Source organism: Macaca mulatta, chromosome 11 (assembly GCF_049350105.2).
Source record: "Macaca mulatta isolate MMU2019108-1 chromosome 11, T2T-MMU8v2.0, whole genome shotgun sequence".
Lineage (NCBI taxonomy): Eukaryota > Metazoa > Chordata > Mammalia > Primates > Cercopithecidae > Macaca > Macaca mulatta.
In genome coordinates this window covers 12,706,911-12,733,557 of record NC_133416.1, presented here as the reverse complement: position 1 = coordinate 12,733,557, position 26,647 = coordinate 12,706,911, and the positions used below count along the sequence as shown (strand labels likewise).

Below are 26,647 nucleotides of genomic sequence, written 5' to 3'. Positions count from 1 at the left end.
TTCACAGGAAGAGGGACACGTCCAAGTCCATAAATAGTTGGTTTTGCCACCAAGTGGATGACAAAACACCTTGCTGTGTGGGGCCGCTTGGAGGTGGGAACAGTGGGCATGTGGACCTGTCCGGCTGTTACCTTGGTTAACACCCTGAGGTGGAGTCTGAAAAACCCCGGTGCACACAAGCTTGAGAACTGCTCCCATTTCTGACACCAGAGCCCATTTCCCAGTGGAATCCCAGAGCAGCAACTCAGGTTCTTGCTCGCGTGTGTGGCTTTGTGTGCGGCTTCCCGCCGGAGAGCAGAGATGCGGCCCGGGGCTGAGTGTGGCCCCCCGGTTATCCAGCTGCCTGCCTCCTTCCCTGCCTGCGCGTGGAGGCCGCCTCTGCACGATGATGGCGGTCACTTGGTGTGGTCCTTACAGCTGTTGGCCCCATCCCACTCATCCTTGCCTGCCTGCAGAAAGCTACAGGACTGGCTCTGCCTTTAAACGTCCTGACCGCCCTGGCCTCCCTTACCCACAATGAGATGCCGAGAGCTGAGCTGTCCCGCTCGTGACTAACTCGCCACTGCCTGCAACCTGCTCTGCTGCTTGCCTCACACCCACCCTGCTGTGCTGCCTGCAGGCCTCCCCTTTCATGAGGACCTGGGCTGTGCCCAGGCAGCCCCCTGTGTCACTGAGGCCTGTCCTGCTCCCACATGACCTCCAGAGCTCTCCTGGGCCCCTTGACCCGCATGAACGGGCTTCCCCTGGTGACTCAGGCCCCTCCTGTCGCTTCCTGGACCTCAGCGCAGGCCCTGGGGCTGGCAGGTGAGCACCCAGCACCCCCGCTAACCGCTTGGCCCTGCTGCTTCATGCTTACAAGAGCACGTGCGACATGGCCAAGGCATGAGGCCACCACCAGGAGCTTTGCATCCCCCGTGTGTGGTGCCAGCCACGATTAGCAACAATGTCCCGGGGACAGAAATAAGCCTGGGCACGGACACTGGCCTGAATGCTGTTGTCCAGGTAAGAGAACCCCGTTTCCTCCCATTGCTTTCTTTCCTTTATTTTAGCAACTTGTTTCTTCTGTGCTAAGAATGAGCCAGATTTATTATTACTCTTTCCCCCCAACCCTTTGCTAGCTTGGCTTTATGTCGGTCATACTGGCCAGAACAGGGTAAATTTTTAGCTTCTCTGCCTTAGGGAGAGCCTGCCTTTATTGATTGAAAGTGAGATGATATATCCAGTCCTTGGGGTCCTGTTTCTATGCCACCTAGACTAGGGGAGCGTTAGCACCATTTCTGTGGAGCCGGCCTCTCCTGCCTGCGTTGACGAGCGAGGCTGCAGGGCCAGCTGCGGGAGCCTGCGGGAAGGGGTTTGAGTGCCTGGTACCTACGAGCTCTGGGACAGAGCCGTGCCCACTGGGGGCCGCTGCCTGGAACCATAGCCTTCCTGGTGAGATGAGAGGTTCTTTAGAGAGCTGAAATCATGCCCTCCTCGGCAGGCAGCTTCACCAACATGTGCTGTGGGGGGAGTGGATTCTGCCGGTCATGGGCGTGGTGCTGACACCCGCATGGTGGCCCCTCCAGTCCCTGATAAGCTGATCCACCTCTATGGTCAGGTAGTTCCACAGGCCTTTGCTGCAGAGAGGGTCCTCACTCAGCCGCAGACGGGATGGCGGCCACCTTGGCACGTTGGGGTCACGTCAGTGGCTTGGCCGCCTGGCGCCTCCTGGAGAGCAGCCGCTGGCCTTTACGTTAGATGTTCACATCCAAAAGGGCTCCAGAGTTTGCGGTGAAAACTCCCAGCCCTGTTGAAGACTCCTTAGTTCAGCGTGACACAGAACCTCGGAAAACAGTAGTTCTGCTCCGGGTTCTTCCTTCAGAACTGAGTTCCAGTGCAGGGAAGGGAGCAGAGGGGCCATGAGGTCAGCTGAAGCCTCCTGTGCCTCCCACTTGAGCTGAGGGCCATCTCTCTCCTGGGCTTTTCCCTGTTGCGTTCCCTAGTGCTATGCTGGCCTTGCCGAGGCTGGCCCTGGCTCGTTTCCTGGACTTCCTTGGGCCCCACGCTTGACTCCTGTTCGTTGAATGCCATTAGGGTCCGGTCATCACTGGCTTCACTCTCCTTCAGCACCTTGTAGATGTCCACACGTGCTTCCACCCTCGCACCCCGCACGTGGTGCAGCATTACCCCGGCCAGCCAATTTTTTGGTCAGACACTGTTTATCAGGCCGTCATAGGAGATTCCATAGAAAGGCCACAGGTCGAAGAGGCTATTACTCCCAATATCGCAGGGGCCGTGGCTCTACACCCCTCCTGTGATATTGTTAATATCCTAGGGAAGAGAGGATTATACTACACCCAATATCGCAGGGGGTGTACCCCCACCCAGTGATATTGTTCTTAATGTAATCCACCCCCCACCACCAGGGATATCGTTCTTAATATCCAGGGGAAGACAGGATAACATTATGCCCAATATTGCAGGGCAGTGTACACACCCTCTGTGATGATGTTCCTAGTATCCAAAGGTAGAGGAGACGATATTACTGGCCATATCGCAGGGGGTGTACACCCTTCTGGGATGTTGTTTTTGACATTCAGTGGGGGAGAGGATAACATTAATCCCAATATCGCAGAAGGTGTACAGACCCCTGTGATGTAGTTCCTACTGTACAGGAGAAAGAATATTGCTCTCAGTATCACAGGGGGTGTAACCACACTGCCCCCCGAATATTGTTCCTAATATGCAGCGGAGTGGAGGCTGATAGTACTCCCAATATCCCAGAAGGTGCACACACACCTGTGATAGAGTTCCTAATATCCAGCGGGAAAGAGGCTGATTTTACTTTCGATATGGCAGTGGTTGTACACCGCCCCCAACCCTGGGGCATCGTTCCTAATATCCAGGCGGGAAGAAGTGACACGGCTGACAATATCGAAGGGGGTGGACAATTCTTCTGTGATATGGTTCCTCTTATCCAGGGGGTGAGTGGACGATATTATTCCCAATAAAGTAGGAACCTTACAGCCACCCTGGGATTTTGTCCTTAATATCCACAGGGGGGAGGTGATATTACTACCAATATTACAAGGGGTGTACACCCCTCCTGTGATACTGTTTCTTATATCCAGGAAAGGAGAAGATGGCGTTACTACCAATATTGAAGAGATGTACAACCCCCATGGGATATTGTTCTAAAGACACAGGTTGAAAGAGGTTGAGATTCCATCCAATATAACAAGGGGTGTACACCCCGCCTGTGGTATGCATCGTAAAACCTAGAAGAGAGAATGACATTGCTTCCAAAAACACGGTGTGTACACCCACCCTGTGATATTGTTCCTGTCATCTAAAGGAAGAGATGATGATGCTACTCCCACTACCAGAGAAGGTACACACCCCCCTGTGATACTGTTCCTCATAACTTGTGGGCGAGAGCATGATATTACTTCCAATATGACAGTGGCTTGACAGCCAGTCTGTGACATTGCTTCTGCACACCAACTCCGTGCCCCTCGTTTCCCATGCGTTCTCTCCTCACTGTTGGAACCTCGGGGGAGGCTTTGTCTTTGGTTACAGATGAAGAGATGAAGGGTCTGAGAGGTTAAGTAAGTTACTGGAAAGAGGGGTCCCGATCCAGACCCCAAGAGAGGGTTCTTGGATCTCACAGAAGAAAGAATTCGGGGCAGGTTCATAAAGTGAAAGCAAGTTTATTAGGAAAGAAAAGAATTAAAAGCATGGCTACTCTGGTCGGGCGCAGTGGCTTACTCCTGTAATCTCCTAACTTTGGGATGCCGAGGCAGGTGGATCATCTGAGGTGAGAACTTCGAGACCAGCCTGGTCCAACATGGCAAAACCCTGTCTCCACTAAAATACAAAAGATTAGCTGGGTGTGGTGGCAGGTGCTTGTAGTCCCAGCTACTAGGAAGGCTGAGGCAGGAGAATCGCTTGAACCCAGGAGGCGGAGGTGGTAGTAAGCCAAGATCACGCCACTGCATTCCAGTCTGGGCAACCTCCAAAAAAAAAAAAAAAAAAGAATGGCTGCTCCATAGGCAGAGTGGCCCCAAAGGCTGCTGGTTGCCCATTTTCATGGTTATTTCTTGATCATATGCTAAACAAGGGTTGGACTATTCATGAGTGTTCCAGGAAAGGGGTTCCAGTAATTCCCAGAACTGAGAGTTTCTGTCCTTTCCTTTTTAGACCATGTAGGGTAACCTCCAGATGTTGCCATGGCATCTGTAAACTGATGGCGCTGGTGGGAGTGTCTTTTAGCAGCTAATGCATTATAATTAACACATAATGAGCCATGAGGACAATCAGAGGTCACTCTCGTGGTCATCTTGGGTTTGGTGGGCTTTGGCTGGCTTCTGTACTGCAACCTGCTTTATCAGCAAGGTCTTTATAACCTGTATCTTGTGCCGACCTCCTATCTCATCCTGTGACTAAGAATGCCTAGCCTCCTGGAAATGCGGCCCAGCAGGTCTCAGCCTCCCTTTACCCAGCCCCCATTGAAGATGGAGTTGCTCTGGTTCACGTGCCTCTGACAAGTTGGCATGGGTTGAATGTTCTCTAGTGTGTGGTTGTTGGAGCTGTTCCTAGGAGTAAGAAGTATTGTCAGTAGGAAATAGGCCTCTATTTGCCCTGGAGCTGGCAGTCTGCCCCAGTAGGTCGACCTCATTTTAGTGGTGACCAAACTGGGGCTCAGAGAAATCAACTCCCTCACCCCGCACCCCCAGACTGGTGGGCTGGGGTTTGAATGTGGGGCTTGAAGACCCATCATCTCCTCTGGTCCCCCAGTCTCTGCTGCCCAAGAGGAACAGGATCCCAGGATCCAGGCCCCTCATGGCACTAGCCACGGTGGGTGGAGATGGGGAGGCACAGTTCCAAAGTCCCCCAGACTCTGAGGCGGGTCGGGGGCCGAGAGCAACCCGGACCTGCGGACCCCACCCTGAGAAGAACGGCTGCAGGCTCGGCCCAGCGGGCAGGAGGTCTGTGTCCTCAGTAAACGTGACGGCGCTTCCCGCTGCTCCAGCCAGGCCGAGCCGTCTTCATGTTTCCAATCATGCGGCCTCCAATTCCCAAGATCAACCCACACAGACAGCGATCTGGGGTCAACAGGAATGAGGCTTGTCAGCAGATCTGACCCACTGCTTCCCGCCAGCCCCGCGGCAGGTTCTGGAAAGCTCTCTGCTGCCCCCTGGTGGGGAGGCTCCGGGCAGGGCTCTGGCTCTCCCAGAACCTCCAGGCTCTGTCACCTCTGCTGGGTGGAAAACCAACCCAGGACTGAAGCAGCAGATGGGTGCCTGATTCCTTCTCAGAGCTCCGCCCACTGGCAAGTCTCTCTCCGGGCCTCAGTTTCCCCTTTCATTAAACGAGGGGCTTGGGGGATACCAAGGAGGGGTAATGGCTTAGTGAGGATGGGAGGTTTCTTCTGGGGAGATGAAAACATTTTGAAACTAGATGGCGTGAGTGGTTGCACAGGACTGTGAATGCACAATTGCCACCACATGATTTGTGTTGAAATAGTTAATCACATGCGATGTGAATGTCACCTCATTTAAAGTGTTTAAAAGAGGGGCCTGGGAGAGTACAGTGTGTGTGAGAATCACGTGGAACACTCACAGTCTCTGAACCTCGGTTTCCTTGCTGTAAACTGGCAAAGAGACCGTGTGAGCCGTGTTCCCTGGGGCCAAGAGATTCCAAGAAGGAAAACCTGGATTCCTGGGACTGGGATGAGGGCCGGGGGCCGGAAGAGGAGGGGTATGTGGGGACGGCTTGGGGGGCAGCCCAGATAAGGCTTTCAACACTGGGCAGCAGCGTCTACATAGGCAGTCTGTGTAGATCCCTGCATCTCACTTCCCGCAGGGCTGATCAGTGGCCAAAGGTGGGACTGGCCAGGCTCGGCCCAGCCAAGTCTGGGAGCAGAGGACACTGAGTGAGGGATCCCCGGGGCCACCCTCACTGGCCTGTGGCTCTCCTGACACCACAAGAGAGGATCAGGAGCTGACCTTGGGTCCTAATGGGGGACACCTTCCTGGCAGCAGGCTGGCAGGGTGGTGTGTTGGTCAGTGTACTGGGCTCTGTCTCCGCCCCTACCTGCTTTGTGACGGTGGGCCAGACACTTAACCTCTCTGTGCCTCTGTTTCTTCAATGGTGAACAGGGGCACTAGCAGCCCCCACATCCGGGCACAGTGGCCTGAAGGTTAAAGGCAAGGGTGGCATGAGACCTACAGCAAAAGCTCTGAGCAGGGAGCTGCCCAGGGAGTTCACCATCTCCTTTCTGGCCACCCAGGAAACCGAGGCTCATGGTGACCTGGCCCAGGTGTGTTGGACTCAGGGTCCTTCCCATCCCCAAGATCAGAGGGCTGCCACCAGGGAAGGAGCTGGCCCCTAGACACACCCCAGGAAGCACACAGGGAAGGATGCCCCGGGGACTTCGGTAGGTTACTGCAAAAAAAAAAAAAAACTTTATTGCTATTTGACCCCTGCTTTCATGCCTCCATTTCCCAGAAAATGAGCCACGGGAGGCAGGAGACCACCCTCCTTGCACAAAACCCACTCCCTCGGATGCTGTCCTCAGCGAGGGTGGCTGGGGGCCAACCTAAGGGGGCCCACCCGCAGAGTGGCAGAGGAGGCAGGTTGACCCTGCGGACGTTGAGCTCTGTGGCGAAGGTTCTGGCCTTCTGGTAGAAGAGCGACTTCTCGCGGTCCAGGAGAAAGTTGTGGTAGATGGTGGCCAGCCGCGTGTAGATCTTCAGCTGTGCCTCCTTGTTGCCCAGGTCCACGGTGGCTGCCAGTGCCAGCTTGGTAGTACCTGGCTGCATCAAACGGGTCCTGAAGGGGACAGGCCATGGTCAGCAAAAGGGGGACTCAGAGTCTGTCTTCCCAGAGGGCGTTCCTATCTCCGGGTCCTTCCATATGTCCAGCCAATCCTGGCTCACCCCATGAGCCCTGAAGCCTGTGGCACTGCTGTGGTCTCAGCTGCAGGAGGTGGGGATGACCCTGACACCCCTGGAATACTTCCTGAGTGTCCCTACGCCCCCACTCACATGCAGCCTCCTGCCCCAGTCCCACCCTCTCTGCAGGCAGTGGCTGCTTTCCCCATGGACTGAGGTCAGGGCCGATCCTGCCTGCTCTGAGTTCCATGCAGGACCCATGGCTCCAAGCCTCAGCAGGGGCACAGCGTTGAGTGACCCAGGCTCCCCTCTGGCCCCTGTCCTTGCTGACCATTTCCAGGCCCTCCAAGGGCCAGGCCAGGTACACAACCATCTCCCAGGTGTCCTCTCTGGCAATGTTCCCTGAAATATTGACGGAGTGTGACTCCCCAGACATCCACTCCTGTTTTCAATGCATCTTTGGCTCAAACTCACCATCCCTGGGTTGGCCTCCCATACCTCCTCCTTGACCGTTCCATCCCCCACCCGGCTTCTCCCCAGATGCCGCCTCCACATGGGGGTCACCCAAGGGACCTAAGACTCGAGCCTGGCCTGTCCCCCTTTACCGTCTCAAGATGGCTCCCAGGGCCAAGGACAAAGTCCAAGATGCAGCAGTCCATTCCCTGAGTGCCACACCCCACACACGGAGCAGGGGCGTGAGAAGACCCTGAGTCACCGCCCAGCCGAACACTGGACTCTGTGCTGGGTGTATGGCTGAGCCTAACATCCTTGCTCCCAGGCTGAGGGACCTGGGAGTGAACACTGACCATACAGGGTGGCCCGGGCTGTGGTAGAGGGAAGCCCAGAAGCCTGTGGGGGGCCCAGGAGGCCCCAGACTCAGCCAGGGGTGGGAGGCAAGGGCTTCCTGAAGGAGTGGGGGCATCCCAAGTAAACAGGAAGGAGCCAGCCAAAGCATATGTCTCTGCGTATGCGCCTGGGTGTCCTCCAGGAAGGAGTTGCTCAGTGCAGGCAGGCGTGCGTGCGTGTGTGTGTGTGTGTGTGTGTGTGTGTGTGTGCGCCTGTACATGTCAATGTGCCTGTAGTGTGTGCAGCAGCTAGTGAGTGGCAGGCTGAGCCAGGACACACCTAATCCACCCTATTCCAGGGCTCATTCTCATGTGTAGACTAAAGGGGACCCCATTTTAGAGGCAATCGGCAAGGATGCCCATTTACCCCTGCCTCTCCGCCAGCCTTCCAGGCCCCATCCAGCCCGGCTTTCTCTCCCACTCCTCTGGGCCCTGGGTCCAGAGCCCCCTATACAAGGAGGAGGGCGTGGCCTTGGAAAGACAGCCTCCCTTGGGAATTCCGAGGGGGCCTTCCTGTGGGAAGCTGGCCTGCGCTGACAGCATAGTCACAATGAGGCCCAGAGGGCTGTGCATGGGATGGAGGTTTTTAGGAGGCCTCTGCCCCTCGACCCCAACCGTGGACGTTGGCCTCTCAGGTACTACTTGGCCCTTTCCTTCCTTCCTGGGCAGGCGGAGTGGGCGGCAGGCTTGACCAAGAGAGAGAAAGGCCTCTTCTGGGAGGCCCGTCCCCTGGATCCCAGGTGAGCCCCTGAGCTGTGAGAAGTGTCCCTCTGGGCCTGACACCTGGCACCTCTCTGGCTGGCTGGGACCTGGGAGGCCACCGTGACAGCTTCTGAGCACCAGGTGTCGCCAGCACTGGGCGGGGGCCTCCCGGGCAGCCCCAGGCCTGTGGTGGGGGATTCGGGGTGGGGTCTTAAGGCTGCCCCAGCTCCTCATGTTGTTCTAAGGTCCCCAAGATCTCAGTCCCTGGACTGGAGCGCCCTGGCCCCTCGGCCCATAAGGAGCACTGACGTGGTGCCAGTGCGATGCTGAGGAGGGGTGGGCACCTGCTGGCCAGAGGGGTGCAGACATCCCAGGTCTGAGTCTGCCAGTCCCAGCTCTCCACCCCTGCAGGGCTGGGGGCAGAGGGAGTACAGGTCTCAGTACCTTCCCTCGAGACAGACCCGACCCAGCAAGGCCTCAGTCTGGCTGGCTTGGGCCCCACCCCATTGCACCTGCCCTGCGCTGGGGTTTCCCTGTCTGTGAAGCACATGGTAAGACACTGGCCCCACCCCACCCTTCCTGGGTGATGTGAAGATTCAAGGTGTCTCGGGACTCCAGGAAGGAGTTGCTCGGTGCAGGCTGGCACCCTGGGCAGGCTTCCTAGAGGAGGCGCTGGGATTTGGGTTGGATCTTGCAACGTGGATTCAACGTGAGGAAGATGCCATCCTCCTAAATGTCCTCCTCCCGACCCTGTTTTTGTTAAATGCAACTTGACACTTGATTGTCAAGACTCAGCTTTGGTGTCACCTCCTCCGGGAGGGCCTCCCGACTACGATCCCCCTTTACCCAGAGGCCACCATTGTGCGCTCATGTGTCAGCCTCCTTGGCTGAGACTGATTCTTGGTGGGGCCTGGCCAGCTTGGGAGCTGGGTTGTATCTGCTAACCTTGCCGGCTCCTCCAGCCAGGTGCAGAGCTCCCGGGAGGCCACTGGGCCATTCCTAAGGAAGGCTGGAACCCAGGCCTCTGGGGTCTGGGTGGAGATCCCACTCCAAGGGGGCCGGGAACACCCCGAGCCCTGCCCCTCCCACCCACCTTCAGGTCGTAGATGATGTCGCCGAGCACCAGGTACACCTTCAGGTAGTAGAGGGTCTCCTGGTCGAACTCCAGCGGTGAGTTGCAGAGCGAAAGGGCCTTGAGGTAGAAGTGCTCCGCCAGCTCGCCGTCGCCCAGCCGGTGGTAGGCCACGCACTCATTCAGCTGGTCTCCTGCGGTGCAGGCCAAAGGGGCAGGTGTGAGGACGTGGCTTCCTGGGGCAGGCAGGGCACAGGCCCCTTAGGAGCAGGTATGCAGACCCCGGGCAGCCCCTGGCTTGCCTCCAGGCACCTGCAGTCACCTGGGCAGCTCTGGCCAGTCCCTTCCGGGTTCCCAGACTCACTTTCCCATCTGCAAAGCAGAACTAATAAGGCCTGCCCCCGTCTACTGTGAGGCTTTGGCAAAGTCGGACTTGGATGGCCCAGCTCTGCCTACACATAGCCACCTGCCTTTGCTCACTGGTTTTAACCAGGGGAGCCCAAAAGCCATGCAGTCCAGGTGCTCCCGGGCACCAGGGCTCCAGGCAACCCACAGACGTGACATCCGACTCCTGGGTGTGTCACGATCAGAGCCCCCTACCCTGGGGAGTCACTGCGTGCCTGAGCTCCAGGTCCCCCCACAGATGTGCAAACCCACCTTGGCTGTCTCCGATATCTTTCCCTTTTCAGGGCGAGTGCCGTGGAGCCTGCATTCAATGCATTCCCACACAGCTGCACACCTACTGTGTACTGGGCCCGGGAAACAAGGCGCTGGGGCATGCGGCCTGTCCAGGGCTCCCTGTCTCTGGAGGCAGACAGACAACCCTGGCACAGCACCAGGGGATGCCCGACCTTAAAGGGCAGGCTGCTGGAAGGGGAACTGGGACTTCATCAGCCAGAGAGCTGTGTGCTTGATGAGGGTGGGAAGGGCACAAGAGAAAGGGAATATGCCATTCAGCCAGGCACAGGGACCAACGAGATGCCTGGCATGTCTGGAAGGCACAGGCCACACTGGGCAGCCCTTGTGGTCAGCAGCGGGAAGAGGCAGAGGAAGCAGAGCTCAGCCAGGCAGGGGGCTCAGCACCGCGTGAGAGACCTCGGGATGTGCCCCACGGCCAGACGGGGAAGCCAGCTGGCCAGATCTGCCTGCCTGGGCAGAAGATCAGGAAAATCCGGCAGGTGTTTCAGCTCCTTCCCTGAAGACCTGGAGGCTGGGCTCTGGCAAAGTGTGGGTCCTGGCAGGGTGGGGGCTCAGGGGACTTACCCAGAGTGATGCTGAGTGCTAGGGCCATGTGGGCAAACTCCGTGCCCTCCTGGGCTTCCTCCAGCGTGGCCAGCAGTGCCACCAGCTTGTTGCACAGCCACAGCTCCGCCTTGCAGTTGCCGGTAGTCACTGCTGGGGCAGGGCCCGGTCCTACCACACAGGCAGGTGGGGTCAGGCTTCCCGCAGCACCCACCTTGTCCAGCGCCCCGCTCAGAGCCCGAACATGTGCTTGGAGCTTCCCACGCCCCAGCTACCCCTGGATCTCGACGCAGCTCTGTGCTCTCAGATAAAGCACAATTCAAACACCCAAGTTGGGGGCTGAAGAGTCACCCGAGGCCCATCCAGCTACACCCGGCAGCCTCAGACCCAGCCTCTCCCACCTGGGCACCGGGGGTCTGACTGGGGGGAGCCAGCACTCCTCTCTAAAAACATATTTATCTGTGCCCAGGGCTGAGCCACACCGTGAGCTCAGAGAAAGGGAGAAGCCGTCCCCGCTTTGGGATGCATGCAGTCCTGGACCTCCCACTGACATGCTGTGTCCTTTGACATGTCCCTGTGCCTCTCTGAGTCTCAGTTTCCTCATCTGTAAGATGGGGACAGGACTTCCTGCTCATGGTTGCTTGAGAGCATCAGGTGCAAGGGTAAGGCCATTGCCATGTCCAGGCCCCAAGCATTTGTCCCAGGCACAGTATCATTCCTGGGGAGACCACTAGGAAACCAAGCATGTGCATGGGTGGCCCTGCCTCCAGGTGCGAGGCCTCTGCCCTGCCACACCTGTGCCTCAGCCCTCCAGGTGCTCCCTGAGGCTCACCCACATCAGCCCACAGGCCAGCTCACCCGGTAGAAGGACACGGCTTTCTCCCGCTCCCAGGCCCCATTGAAGAATATGTCTCCAGCTGCCTCAAACAGATCCAGCCCCAGGTTGGGGTCGCCTGTGTACAGGGCCACATTCTGTGCCCCCTGAAAGGAGGCAGAAGTTCCCTCAAGACCCACACCTGGCGAGGTGGCCACGCCCACCTTCACCAGCCTCCTTCCTGTCACACACTGCAGGTACACCTGAGCATTTTTCAGACCCTGGGCATTAGGGCTGCCCCCACCACTGGATGAGGACAATGAACTGATGAACCTGAGTGCCAGGAGGTGACTGAGCAGCTGCAGCCCGGGAGCCCGACACCTGTGAATCCTACCACCAGGGCTAGCCCTAGCCCACTCTCCCTGCATTCAAACCAGTCTCCGTGGCCCCCAGCTTGCTGGGAGCCCATCCCCCGGCTCCTTTCTGCATTGCCACATCCCTGCCACAGCTCCGGACTGCACACCAACAGTGTGTGTGGGTGGGCCTGGTCCCCTCTTGGCCATGAGCTCTTGATCCCTCTCCTCAGCTCAAGGAGGTATACAGCAGGTGCTCAATGATGAAAGCTTCACCAGGTTCATGGGCTTCACAAGTTGTTCCAGATCACACTGTTTGGGAAAGCCTCTGAAAACAGCCGCTACGATAGATGCATTTTGTAAGGAGATGTGCCACGTGTCGCCTGGAGCAGGTTCTTCTGTGTGTTAACTGAGTGGCCACATTATTTGAGCATGTGCTGTACACCAGCAGGTGCTGGGCACTGTGAGGGGCCCCGCCTCTGCCCTCAGGGAGAAGATGCCACTGGGGGAGGATATGAGGGAACCAGTTGGACAGAGGGAAAAAGCATACAACAGATGCTCAGTAGTGGCTTAGGAATGAGTGGATGGATGGATGAATGCTTGGATGGATGGATGGACAGATGAATGGGTGGGTGGTTAGAATGATGTATGTATGGGTAGGTAGACTATGGATGGGTGGAGGGTAGATGATGTATGTACATATGGATGGATAGATGGGTGGATAGACAAATGTATAAACATGGACAGATGAATGGAGGGATGTATTAATAGGCAGACTGGTGGGTACATGAATGATGGATGGATGGAATGATGAAGAGGTGAATGGATGGATAATGGAAAAATGGATGAACAGGTGAACAGAAGGATGGATAGAAGGATGAACAGAAGGATGAACAGTTGGATGGATGATGGAAAGACAGATGGAAGGATGGATGATGGATGGACCCACAGGTGGATGGGTAGATGATGGAAGGATGGATGAATGGATGGGTGGATGGACAGGTGAATGGATGGATAGACGGGTGAATAGATGGATGATAAAAGGATGGATGAATGGACAGATGGATGGATGGAAGGATGAATGGATGGATGGACAGAGAGTGAACAGCACAGGGGCCCTCCTGCAGCCCTTGCCACTCACCTGGATGTACAGGTCCACCAACTCGCTCTGCTGCAGGATGTAATAGATCTTCCCTGCTTGCAGCCAGGCATGTGCCGCCACCTCTTTCTTCTGGAGGTCAATGAAAATCCCCAGACTTCATTTGGTGTAGTCCAGAGCGGATTTGTAGGCCCTGGAATCAGACACAGGTGTCAGAATAAGGGCTCTCATCCTCCTGGAACCAGTCTGCCTCCTCCCATAGGTCTGGTGACACATGAATCTGGAATGTGGGGACTGGGAACGGCCCTCTTGTGTGTGCAGTGTTCTGCCCTTCCCAGGGTGAACACACACGGCATGGAAAAGATGAAGGACATCCTTCTGAGGGAATCGAGCATCATGCTGCCCTGTGGCAGGAGGAGTGTGCTAGTCCATCTCCCCTGCCTCCCAGACATGGCCTCTGTCTTCTCCACACGCACCAGGAGACGTTAGTATTCAGAGGCTATCTAGGCCGATGGTTCTCAAGATGTGCAGGCATCGCAGTCACCTCGAGACCTGTCTGTATAGCTTGCTGGCCCTGCCCCCAGAGCTTCCGGCTCCACAGGCCTGGGGCAGACCCTAGAACTCCCACTTGCCACAAGCTCCTAGGTGACATGGATGCTGCTCTGCTGGTCCAGGCACCACACTTTGAGAAGCATGGCTCTAGCACACTGGCCCATTTTCCTTCTGTGAACCTGAGGCCAAGACTGGAGCCAGTCTCCCAGGTCCCCATGGAATCTGGCTCCTTCTCTGCTCTCTCAGTAAGTCCGACAGTCGAGAGGGTGTGACTGCAGCAATGTCACCGGGCCCTGTGAGTGGGGTGGCCAGGGCCATGGTTACCCCACCAGGTCAGGATGCTCGGGGGAAGCCAAGTGGGCCACATATGGGACGTGAGACCTTGAAACCCTGCCCCAGGGAAGCGGGTGACACAACTGGCTCTGGCTGCTGTGGTCATATTTAAGGGGACAGATGAAGGCCAGGAGTGAAGACTCGGGGCAGGCAGAGGTCAGATGATGAAAGCCACCATAGCAGGAAGAATAGCCCAGACTGCACGTACTGCCTCTGCTGGGGTTGAGATGACCTTTGGGGAGGTGTGCAGGCAGGGATGGGAAGACGTGTCACCCAACAAGAGAGGCTCAAGCTGGGACTCGGGCCATCCGCAGCCCTGGGACGACCCCAGGCCCAGCAGCTCAAAGAATCTGATGCCAAGAAACCAAATGATCCCAGGACAGGGGCTGCTGGGGCCCTGGGCCAGCTTCCCTGTGCTCCCCTCCCTGCCCCCCCGCCCTCTTTGTGCCCCTCCCCGCAGTGGGGGCTTGGGCGCTGGGTTCCTGGAGGGTCTCCTCCTAGTCAGAGAATGCCCCTGGGGAAGAAGCCTGGGTCTGAAACCCCCACCCTCCTTGGGCAGATGTGTGGGACCGGGGCCCCTTCACACGGTCCTTTCCAAAATCTCATCCCTCCTAGGGCCAGGAGTGGGTGCCCGGCCTGTGCTGGGAAATGGGCAGATTTGGCCACAGCCCCTGGGGCTCTGGGCCAGGCCACAGGAGGCACCTCTGAGTGGTCTCACTATGCCATGACGTCCATCCTGGGAGGATGGACAAAGCGCTGCAAGGCAGAGGGGATCCGCAACAGCATCCCTTGTCTTGGTCATTTCCCTAGACTCAACTTCCTCATCTATCCTATATCCTATTCCTGCGGCCTAGCTTTCGGACAGCCCTGCCCACCTACTGTCCGTTCACTGCTCAGTCTGCAGTGACTGTTCTGTAGCACTCCATGGCTCCCCAGTGCTCTTGAGGAAAAGGCCAAGCCACAGCCTGAGGCCCCAGGCCCTGCTTAGCTCTCCAGAAGAGCTTCTCACCATCCAGCACCCAACCCACCCACTCCCAACTCTGCACCTCCCTGTGTAAGCCCGGCTCACTCAACCCTGCTCACACTCCCGCTCACTCACCACCATTCACCCACCGCCACTCATCCTCACTAGCTCACCCCTGGGCCTTCACACAGGCTACACCACCAGCCCCTCTCCCCTACCACCACCATCTATTACTTGACTAAATCCTCTCAACCCTCTGGTCCCACACTAAAGAGGCTTCCTTAACCCGGGGCCAAGTGCTGCCCCGCCATCACGCCACTCACCCTTTTGTGGCTTCTCTGGCCTGAAGCTCACATTCCCACGTTCAGCCCCTGCCACCCAAGGACCCCACAAGCCCCATTTGTGGGTGGGGCCTGGCCCACTCTGCACAACAAACTGCTTTTGCATGAACCGCTCTGCGGCTTTGGGCAATCACCTCCCCCGTGTCCTCTGTGAAGTGGGATGACAGGTGCACAGGCTGCCGCTATACCAAGCAGATAACATGGGCACAAGAACCGGCGTTCCAGGCCTGGCTCATGGCGGGGCCCCAAGTCCCAGCTCAGCAGAGCCTGCCTCGACCCCAGGGTTATGTCTAGGGATTCCCAGCATGCAGGACTTTCAGTGCTCAAGGCAGGATGGTCCCTGGGCAAACCGGGAAGAGCTCGCTGCCCCAGTAGGGCACAGAGGGCCTGCCCCTGCATGGGAACGGCCTGTCTCCAGGGCGCTTGCCAACATCTGCTGTTGGCCATGACGCAGCACTTTCGATGGTGGAAAAACCATCACTTGTTTCTGAATCACAAACCCCAGGTGTGCCCTGACCCAGGTGGCCCCAGAAGGTGCACAGGAGGAACTGGGGCACTCACTCTCCACGTGGCCTATCTCCACGGCGACCAGACGGGCCCACTCATAGTAGCCCTTGCCCTGCTGAGCCGGGCCCTGGTGGGTGCAGAGGTGGCCCAGCTGCAGGAGCACATGGGTGAAGTCCTGGCCACACTCTCCACAGGGCAGTCTCGAGAACAGCCTCATGGCCTCCAGGAGGTCGTGCTGGGCCAGCCTGCTGGCACCCGCATGCAGGCACCGGGCCCCGAAGTTGGCCAGCACCACTGCCTGGTTCCTCCGCTGGCGAGCCACCCGTAGGGCACGGTAGTAGCCCTCGGCTGCCTGCCTCATCCGGCCCATCCTCTTCAGAGCCACGGCCACCATGTTGGCAATCACGCCCTCCTGGTCCTCGCTGGCCACCACTGGACAGACTGCAGGATGTCCAGGCCACTGGGCTCTGCCCATGAAGCACGTGCAGGCAGTCCACGATGGCACGGACTCCGGCAACAGCACTGGCTTCCACCGCCTGCGTCAGGAAGGTGATGGCCGGGCCGTGGTAGCCATGGTGGCTGTACAGCTGGGCCAGGCTGGCGTGGAGAAGGCCACGCAGCGCTGGCCTGTGCCCGGGGTTAGGGAGGCCAGCGCTCCCCTGAGGTAGTGGGAAGTCTGGGTGGGCAGGCTATGGGGCTGGAGGACGTTCTGGAGCACCAGGTTCACACTCCTCAGCAAGTCCTGTGTCCTCAATGAGGCCACCTTGACACAGCTCAGCACCAGGTGGGGCAGGCACTTGCAGCTGTAGATGTCAGCTAGGAGTAGGTGACAGTCTGAGAGCCACGAAGCCTCTGGGGCTCCCGAGTCCCTGTGCAAAAGCAGCAGCTGCTCTAGGAAGGGCAAGGCCTCCTCGGGCTGCTTGAGGTGCACGTGGTGCCTGGCCAGCAGGAAGCAGGCCCGGGCCTTGGCCTGCAGGCTCTGGCCACCCACCGCCTGCCGCAGCACCAGCTGCAGGAGCTCTCCCTCCACCTCAGTGCTGCAGATGTGGCCAGGTGTCCCCAGGAGCAGGGCCACAGCTTTGGGTACCACCTGTGTACACTTCTCTCGGTTCTTCTGCTTCCAGTAAATACTGGCCAGGTTGGCGGACACAGCCACCACCATGAACAGGGCCCCAAAGCTGCCCTCCAGGGCCCCCGGTGCTTCCTCAAAGTACACCCAGGCCTGGGACAGCTTGAGCCTCCTGCTGCACAGCCGCCCCAGGAGGAAGCAGAGCCTGGCCAGGGCCATGACGAGGCCAGCTTTCTTGGCTGCCCCTCGGGCCTGTGCCAGACACCCAGTCAGCTCCTCGTCGCTAAAGCTGCAGAACACGCTGCTCAGCCATGGCAGCGCCACGTCAGCTGGCCTTGTACCCGGGGGCGTTCAGGAATAGCAGCAGTGAGCTCAGGGCCTCTGGGTCCTCCCGCTCGTTCTCAGCTTCCAAGCAGAAGGAGGGCTCCTCGGGGTCCTGCAAGCTCACGTTGCTGGATGCTGGCTCCTGGGGGCAGCCTGGGCAGGTCTTACATTGTTCCAGAACATTCTTCATCTTCCGCAGGGTCTCCTGTGGCTCCGGGCCCAGGCAAGGTGGAGGTATTTCTGCAAGTCACAGAAACACCTAGACAGATTAGAGTCCAGCAGTGAGTCCTTGGTCCACTGGGGACAGGGTCCCCGCATCCCTGCCCCCTGTGTCCCTGGTGCAGCTTGCCATGAGCCCTTGAGAATTATGCGCAATACAAACCCGGGGCCTGGAGCACGTAGGAACTCCGGCACTATGGGGACAGAACACGCAGGCCCGAGGCCCGACTATCCTACAAAATCACCCTCCCGTCCTGCTTTGTCGCCCACCTGACAGCACGGTTTTAGGGCACTATGTCAGCTCAGTGATCCCTCAGAGATGCCTTTCCCTTTAGAAAGCAAGCCTAACTGGACCCATGTATATGCAGCACTACAACTACAAATGTAACTTTTGTCAGCATATCCGGCCCCCCGATGGGGTAAAGGAATCCATGAAATCCCCAACAGCCAATCAGCTATTGATCAGCTCAAAAGTTGCTATGCAAAATTGGTAAAGCCACCGACAGCACAGGACAGGGATGTTGTAGCCATGTACCCAGCTCCGTGCACGGAAACGGACCATCCATGCAGGAAGGATGGGAAAGCTTCCAGGCCCCTGTGGCCACCTTCACCTTGGATGGTCTGAAAACCTGAACCCCACAGTTCCTAAAGGGTTAACAAAGGCCAGGCTGCTCAAGCAGCCCGCTGGCGCCTGCTGGCTTCTTAGCCAAAGCCCCCTCCCAGAGGTGAGCAAACAAGCGCATTTCCTGTTGGAAAACCTGGGATGAAAGGAGGCATTACTGGGAAAGAAAAAACCTAGATTTAAACAGACTCTGTTTCAAGCTCACATGTAAAAAGGATTTTCAATACAAACTGTCTCCTTATTCATCTGTAAAGCCTTGGAATTAAAAAAATAAATATGATTTAGAGACAAATGTCTGACTTCACTACACTAGATTAGCTAAGAAATCTCCCCACACGGCAGAGGCACACAGCCCCTCCCAGCCACTACCCTGGCCTCGAGGGCAGCTGGAAAGCCACGTGCCTTTGCTCCAGGGACTTTGGCAGAGGGTGGAACCACCCCCTCCCCGAGGCAAACCTACAACAGCCTTCCCTTCCCCACTGGCTTCGCTGGCCGCCTCTGGGACCTTGTGCCTGCATTCCAAATGTACTGGGATGGATCCCATTCCCAGGGAACTTCCAAGGGCCCTTGGGGTGTCCACATCACCAGACTGTCCACATGCGGACCCTGTGTGAGGGGAAGAGACAAAGCCGTAGAGGGGAGACGGGACGGTCTCCCTGAATCAGCCCCCCAGGAAGGAGCAGACCCTTCAGGGACCTCAGTTGAGGCCCCTGCAACCTAAGACTCTGAATTCTGCCACCCACTGAGGGCAGTGTGGCCTCCCACCTCTGAGGCAGAGCACAGGGCGAGCTGCAGCTTCTCCAGGTCATGAGAAAGGAACCCACAGCTACACGTGGGTCCCAGCAGTGGAAAGGATGCCCGCCTCTGTCGGGGACCAGGCGGGGGCCAGCATGTTCACTGGAAGAAGTGTGGGACCCCACAGCCTCCAGTGCCAGAGTAGATGGGAGGTTCAGGCCCACTTCAGGCGACGTCCCCCCAGCCCACACCACAGAAGGGTGACAGCCGGATCCAATGCCCACCGTACTCAGCTCTGTCACCTCCCCTGGCATTACCCCAAGGCCCAGCTCATAACCAGAGGAAGCCTGAGCCACGGGCAAAACCCACCTCGTTCCTGCGGCTGCTCGGTCTCAGCTTCCTCTACTGAGTCTGGCAAGGGAGAAAAGAGTAGCCATCAACACCCCCAGCCAGCGCCTCTGGTCCCATGTCAGCTTGAGTTGGTGTCGGTGTTGCAGGGTGAGAGCATTGCAGGGTGCAGGGGTTGAAAGTAATATCATCCTCTTCCCTCCTGGATCATGGGAACAACATCACTGGGGGGTGTACACTTTCTGCGATATTGGGAGTAACATCGTCTTCTGTGCCTTGGAATATTAAGGACAGTATCACGGGGGGGGGCGTGTACATCTTCTGCAATATTGGGAATAATATTATCCTCTCTCCCCCTGCAAATTCGGAAAGCTATCACAGAGTGGGTGTTCACCTCCTGCGATATAGGGATTAATACCATCTTCTCCCCTTCCGGATATCAGGAAGAGTGTCACATGGGGGTGTACAGTGTCTGCGATACTGGGAGTAATAGCAACCTCTCGGCCTTGAGATATTAGGAACAATATCCCAGACTGGGTGTACGCCTCCTGCTCTATGGGGAGTCATATCATCCTCTCCCTTGCAGGATACTAATAACAATATCTCATGGCGAGTGAACACAGCCTGCGATACTGTAATTATTATCCTCCTCTCCCCCTCCGGATACTAGGAACAATATCACAGAAGAGCTGTACCCTTCCTGCGATATTGGGAGTAATATCATACACTTCTTCTGTGAATATTAGCAGCAATATGACCGGGTGGCTGTCCTTTCATTGCTATGTTGGGAGTCATTTCATACTCTACCCCCCTGGATATCAGGATCAGTGTCACAGGGTGAGTGTACACCTACTGCAATATTAAAACTAATATCATGCTCTCTGTCCCTGGATATTAGGAATGACATCACAGGTAGGTGTACACCCCCAGCGGTATTACAAGCAATAATATTATAAATTATTAAACATCAATGATTGATTTTAATAATTATCAGGCTGGTCTCGAACTCTTGACCTCAGGTGATCTGCCCGCCTCGGCCTCCCAAAGTGCTGGAATTACAGGCATGAGCCACCGCGCCTGGCCAACACTTCTTGACATCTCTTTTTGGACCTCAAATTTAGCATGCCCAAAACGCACTTTTGATTCCCCCTGCTATAACCCACTCCTCCCAGTTTTCCCAATCCCAATAACAGCATCTCTAGTCTTCCAGTTACTCAGACTAAAATCCTTGACATCATCCTTAAAACTTCTTTTTCTCTCTCGTCATCCAACCCATTTAAACTCTCCTTTCAAAACATATGCCAGACCTAACCACTTCTCACCTTCCTCATCATTTCCAACCAGGTCCAGCCCTCATCATAGCGCTCTGGGTAACTGCAAAAGCCTCCCAATCGCCAGGCACAGTGCCTCACGCCTGTAATCCCAGCACTTTGGTAGGCCAAGGCAGGTGATCATCAGAGGTCAGGAGTTCAAGACCAGCCTGGCCAACATGGTGAAAACCCTCTACTAAAAATACAAAAAATTAGCCGAGCATGGTAGTGGGCGCCTGTAATCCCAGCTATTTGGGAGGCTGAAGCAGGAGAATCACTTGAACTCAGAAGGCAGAGGTTACAGTAAGCCGAGATCGTGCCATTGCACTCCAGCCTGGGAGACAAGAGCGAAACTCCATCTCAGAAGGTTTAAAAAAAAAAGCCTCCAAACCCACCTCTCTCCTTCCGCCTTTCACCCTACCCTGCATTCTACCTTCCACTCTCAAACATTTCAGAAAAAAAAAAATTATATCCACAGAGAGAGAAAGAGAAAGTACAAATGGGGTGAAGTGTTTGGGGAATCTGAGGGAAGAGCATACGGGAATTCTCTGTACTATTTTTGCAACTTTTCCAAAATTCTGGATTATTTCGAATTCAAGAGTTAAACAAAGAAAAACAAAAAAACAAAAAAGCCACTGTCTACCTTTGTGAATCCATCCTGTCTTTCCCCTGGCAACTGAAGGACGCTCTCAACTAAACACATCTATTTTTTCATGAACAGTAAAAGAATCCTTGCCTAGTTTTGTCTTTCTGTGCTTGGCAGTAGAAGTGTGTGTGAGTGTGTGTGTGTGTGTTTCATATATATGTGTGTGTATATACGTGTGTGTGGTGTGTGTATATATAGAGAGAAATATATATGTGTGTATATATATAAAAATATATATTGTATATTGACAATGGTAACGTATATACATAAATATAGGTGTGTGTGTATATATATGTAATACATACCCCATAGCCTGTCCTTAACCAGTTCTAAACTTAGTGGGAAAAATACATACCTAAGCAGAGAATTTCAAAATAATATGATGAATATTTTGACAGAGGGATGCGTTGCTATGGAACACGCTGCTAAGACACAAAACCTCCTAGATGGGACAAGGAATGAACTAAGTTTTGCACCTATAGGCACCCCCACTGATATCCTCACAAACTTTTATAGTTATATGCATTTGCTTCCCCCGGGACCCCCGTTTCATAAGGGTTAGTCCTAGAGCCTAGTAAGTTCCTACTACAGCTGGCACACGTATGCCATTCAAGAAACAGTGGCTGAGTGAATGACGAGTTAAGAACCATTTGTCAGCCAGTGCTCAGTAATACAACACGCACTGGTATGCAAATTATATTTTTGTTGAAAGCAAGGGCAGGATCACAAATTGTCTTTCCAGAGAAAGCAAACCTCAAAAACTTCTTTACCCTACTAAAGCACGTTATAAGAAGTTCCCCTTATATAACAGAAAACCTCCTCATTTGTTACCAATGGCACGTAAACCTAGTACGCCTCCGCCTCTGATGACATCTCTTCCATCCCCAGGGCTAGATAAAGGAGGTTCTGGAAACCCTGGTAGTTGTGAAGGTGGCTCCCAGCTCTGACAGTCTTGAACCCTGCGGCGCGGAGGTCACACAGCAGAAGAACAACCGAGGGAAGCATCAGCAGGCTCCGAATATGTTTGAACCAGAGAAGGCAAATAGGCTGCAACCAACTGAAAACACCAGAGACTCACGGTGGCCACCTGAGGGGTTGTGCTCTTAAAAAACAAAAAATAAAAAGTAAAAAAGTGAAAAAGGAAGGGGTCAAGAATCCATCAGGTCTGACTGAGACGTGTGTCAGTGACTAACACCTCATATGGCAAAAGCACTCCGGTACGCTTTGGGTCCCCACAGCTTCAGCAGTATTCAAAGGCGTGTGCTGCCCTAAGACTAAGCCATGGGAATACCCCCAGCAACTCTGCCAGGAGGAACAGCTCACGTGGATTTGGCTAGAAATACAGTTGTCTTTAACAAATTAACACTGAATAAATCCTGACTTATTAGAGCCTGCGAGAATGACATTCTCAACGATAACAGTTATCACTACAATCTCCAAACATCTGCCATCCTGCAAGGAGGAACTGTGACAGTGCAGGCCACATGTCCAGAATGCTTCCCAGACTGCCTGTTACAGAATAAAAGAAATGAAACCCCCCCTAAGAATGTCTTCACTCGGCCGGGCGCGGTGGCTCAAGCCTGTAATCCCAGCACTTTGGGAGGCCGAGACGGGCGGATCACGAGGTCAGGAGATCGAGACCATCCTGGCTAACACGGTGAAACCCCGTCTCTACTAAAAAAATACAAAAAAAACTAGCCGGGCGCGGTGGCGGGCGCCTGTAGTCCCAACTACTCGGGAGGCTGAGGCAGGAGAATGGCGTGAACCCGGGAGGCGGAGCTTGCAGTGAGCTGAGATCCGGCCACTGCACTCCAGCCTGGGCGGCAGAGCGAGCCTCCGTCTCAAAAAAAAAAAAAAAAAAGAATGTCTTCACTCACATTTAGCCAGTTGTTCCTTTGTGTATCTCTGTGCTAAAATGGCCATTCTTCCCCACAGCCTGAAGTCATATGCTAAAATAAATGAGACTCGCATGAAGCCAGAAACGTGCAGATGTGAGGAAACCCGCACAAACGAAATGGGCTGGAGAGTGTGGCCAGGAGGATGGTACTTCCCAGGAAGCAATTACTTCATCTCTGCCCACGAAGCAGGCAGCTGTCACTGTCCCCCAGGCCCACGCCAGCCACTCGAAGTAGGTTCTAACCAAACTACCTCCAACAATCAATGTAAATACACCACACAATTGGCTTCTGAAAGGACACCTTGTAAACAACAAGAAACTGTAAGCACAACTTTGAAAAACTGTGCAACTAAAAACCTTGGAAAGGGATAAACACTGCCACATTTTGACTCAAATACTGTTACATGGTAGCACTGCAATAATTCACTGAAATGAAAGAATGAATGAGGAATATGTTTACACAGGAATCAGGGGAAGTATGACTAATCATTTAAAGAAATAGGTCAAGAAACCGCTAGGTTCAGATGCTACCGTGAGACACTGTCAGGGCCTTAGGCAAATTCACTTCTCTTGGTCCTGTTTCTAGGCTCATCAAAAACCAGCTTTGGACTAGGGAATCTGTTGCTTTCCAATGCCTTCCTTCTGCGATTCCAGCCCAGATTTTAGGACTGCTCTCCCACTTGGTATTATGAAAGCGCTTTCAGTGTATAATAGCAAGAGTACATTTCTGTGTTGAATGCGGTCTGGGACCTACTCTATGAGGAAGAATATCACCATGTAACTTTAAGCATGATGACAAGGCGCACTCTAGAGAAGGATAACACATAAGATGTGGCCACACGCCTCTGCGTGCCTGGCAGGCAGATGGGGAAGTCTCATTTAGTGAGGCCAGGGGGGCCGGTTGTACCTTAACATCCTCAGTCCACGTCAAGTTCACAACGTCCTTCTGACATCAAACCACAGGTATCACATACTTTTCCATACTTTCTACCCAAGATTAAAATATGCAGAGCACTGTGATAAAGACGCCTCCATCACCAGCATGTTGGCTCTCGTTCTGTAGAATTACATACTTTCGGTGCAAAATGATCACCAGGCTGCAGCGGCAAGCAAGACTGGCCTCTGTGGGGACAGCAGGCCCTGCAGCAGCCACCACTCCTGTCGCCACAGTCTGATGCAGCTGCAGAGAAGCTGTGGCTGAGGCCATTCACTTTGTGAGAGAACCGCACAGGAGGGAAAAGGTAGGGAAGGTAGGGAAGAGGGCAATGTCAGCCTCTGAGTCCAAGCCAAGCCATCGCATCCCCTGTGACTTACACGTATATGCCCAGATGGCCTGAAGTAACTGAAGAATCACAAAAGAAGTGCAAATGCCCTGCCCCGCCTTAACTGATGACATTCCACCACAAAAGAAGTGAAAATGGCCAGTCCTTGCCTTAAGAGATGATATTATCTTCTGAAATTCCTTTTCCTGGCTCATCGTGGTTCAAAAACCTCCCCCACTGAGCACCTTGTGACCCCCCCCACTCCTGCCCGCCAGAGAACAACCCCCTTTGACTGTAATTTTCCTTTACCTACCCAAATCCTATAAAACAGCCCCACCCTCATCTGGGTGACTCACTGACTCTCTTTTCGGACTCAGCCCGCCTGCACCCAGGTGATTAAAGAGCTTTACTGCTGACACAAAGCCTGTTTGGTGGTCTCTTCACATGGACGCGCATGACAGGCAGGTGCAGAGCCAGGGAAGGACCTGTGATGAGAACAGAAAGGAATGCACCTCCCTGTACGCACACTCGGATTTTATGGCAATGTGGGCAGGGGACTGAACTGGATGCCTGAAAACATTCCTCCAAGTTCTTTTGCTGATTTTCTAAATATTGGTGTAAAATCTGAACTCAGACAAAATTTTTTTAAATCGCTTCAGTCAACATCTTTGGTGCTTAGCATCATGTCTACACGATCATCTAGAAAACCAACTTCTGTTCTAAGGCTCACATCTTCCTATAAAGTCCCAGGGATTTTACAAGGGAATGCACCTCTCATTCGCATCAAGAACACACACAACCACCATTAAAGAAATGCTTAATTTGTTTACATCATTTTTTAAACACCCAGATTTGAAATACAATTGAGAAGACAACTTTTTGATAGCTCTGCTTTCGAACTGTGAACTGCGGGTGGAGAAAATAACCTGCCATGATTTCTAACCAGTCAACAACCCGTCTTCCCTGGCTGCAGTAGGAGCAATCTTTCTGAGCTCAGGATGAAAAAGAACCCAGCTGGTTAGGGGACAGATAATCATCAGTTGTCAGCGGGCTTCCCGGGTCCCAAATCCCCATGTGATAAGTGGAAGTAAAAAGCTATCAGTGACCAAGCATCTTATCCCACCTCGCCAACTGCTTCTCCTGCCATGTAAATTTAAAATTAATAAGCCTGCTATTAGAGAACAGAGTTGGCGCTGCATCTGTCTTCCTAAAATTATGGATAATTACCAGCCCATAATGGCTTCTAATCAGATTTGAGTAGTCCCTTAGACAGGAAGCTAAAGTGCCTCAGCCCTAAACTGAGAAGAAAACAGAAACTGGAAGGCTCTAGGTTTGATTTTTTCCCCCTTGTTCTAAAGTTGCTGTTCCCGAAACTCCTTCTACTGTCTTGTTTATAAAATGTATGAGAAACGGGGAAATTTAAAGACACTATAGAAATGGCCACTTTTTCTAGGTACAAACTTTGTGAACATGATTTTCAGCTGCTGGGCTTTTTCTCCACAAACTGTGAGCCTGGAGTACATTTTCTCCCTCGTGGTTACACATTCAGAGTCAGGGAAGGTGATTTTAGCAGTAAAGAGGGGACTGCAGTGAGAAGTGACCGGGCACTGAGAAGGGCAGACAGGGAGTCCACCTCGGTGGCCTGCAGTGCTCCTGGGCCTCGGCCTTTACTTTTCTATCTGTACAAGGGATCTAAAGGCCCGTGATTCTAGGCCATGACAGCTCTTCATACACACATACGCAAACATCACACGCCTATGTGAAAAGCTGTGACACTTGACTGATTTCCTGAAGAAGTTATCTTGTATCATTTCTACTCAAGTACTCCACCTCCTTCCAGACAAGTATCTGAGGATGATGGGCTATCCCACAGCAATGTGTGTAACCTCTCCTGCTCACGATCCCTGTTCACACAGCATTTTCCAAAAGCATTTGGCATGAAATGACAGAAGAAAAAAGAATAAGGTTCTTTCAGCCCATTCATTCGTTCATTCATTCAACAAATATTGACTATCTACGTGCCAGGCACTGGTATATCACCAGGGAGATATATATATAGATATAGATATAGATAGATAGATCTCAGATATAACAGGGAGATATATATAGATAGATAGATATAGATATAGATAGATAGACAAATCTCAGATGTAACAGGGAACATATATTTTTGTAGGTGGAGACAGACAACCAAAAAGCATGTTCAAGAGTGACCAATGCTGTAGAGTAAAATACACCAGGAACCAGGAAAGAACACCCCTAGCCACCCTACACTGGGGTGATGCTAGCGTTACAAAATGGAAACAGCAGCCAGGCGCAGTGGCTCACACCTGTAATCTCAGCTCTTTGGGAGGCTGAGGCAGGCAGATCACCTGAGTTCCAAGATCAGCCTCACCAACACGGCGAAACCCTGTCTCTACTAGAAACACAAAAATTAGCTGGGCATGGTGGCACACGCCTGTAATCCCAGTTACTCAGGAAGCTGAGGCACAAGGATCACTTGCACCTGGGAGGCA

At 54.3% G+C, this 26,647-nt stretch overlaps 2 protein-coding genes across 4 annotated transcripts in view; both read right to left on the bottom strand.

Moving 5' to 3' along the window:
- The window catches only part of LOC144332790 (SH3 domain and tetratricopeptide repeat-containing protein 1-like), a 291,300-nt gene that overhangs the window by 231,752 nt on the left and 32,901 nt on the right, over positions 1-26,647 (bottom strand). Inside the window, exons 2-5 of one of the 3 annotated variants that reach the window (XM_077953619.1) lie at positions 19,038-19,079; positions 15,754-17,332; positions 13,045-13,195; positions 11,595-11,717 (exon numbers count right to left, since the gene is read on the bottom strand). In XM_077953619.1, coding sequence (XP_077809745.1) covers positions 11,595-11,717; positions 13,045-13,195; positions 15,754-16,174 — 695 coding nt within the window. In that variant the 5' untranslated portion in view covers positions 16,175-17,332; positions 19,038-19,079. Of the gene's footprint in view, positions 1-11,594; positions 11,718-13,044; positions 13,196-15,753; positions 17,333-19,037; positions 19,219-26,647 lie in introns of those variants that run through there. The other 2 variants (XM_077953622.1, XM_077953620.1) reach the window with 2 other exon arrangements.
- On the bottom strand, positions 6,424-11,289 carry LOC144332968 (uncharacterized). Its single transcript, XM_077954754.1, has 4 exons — positions 11,219-11,289; positions 10,758-10,966; positions 9,516-9,730; positions 6,424-6,813 (listed from the first exon to the last, which is right to left on the bottom strand). Exons 1-4 carry the CDS (start codon positions 11,287-11,289, stop codon positions 6,556-6,558), a joined length of 753 nt encoding a protein of 250 aa, XP_077810880.1. The 3' UTR covers positions 6,424-6,555.

Bases quoted from the DNA above. Each gene is read 5' to 3' on its own strand.
- LOC144332968 (XM_077954754.1), bottom strand. From the start codon at position 11,289: ATGTCAGTGGGAGGTCCAGGACTGCATGCATCCCAAAGCGGGGACGGC. The intron at 9,731-10,757 runs GTAAGTCCCCTG...TGCCTGCCCCAG, and splicing joins AGCACTCAGCATCACTCTGG to GAAGCCACGTCCTCACACCT. The intron at 6,814-9,515 runs GTGGGTGGGAGG...TGTCCCCTTCAG, and splicing joins ACATCATCTACGACCTGAAG to GACCCGTTTGATGCAGCCAG.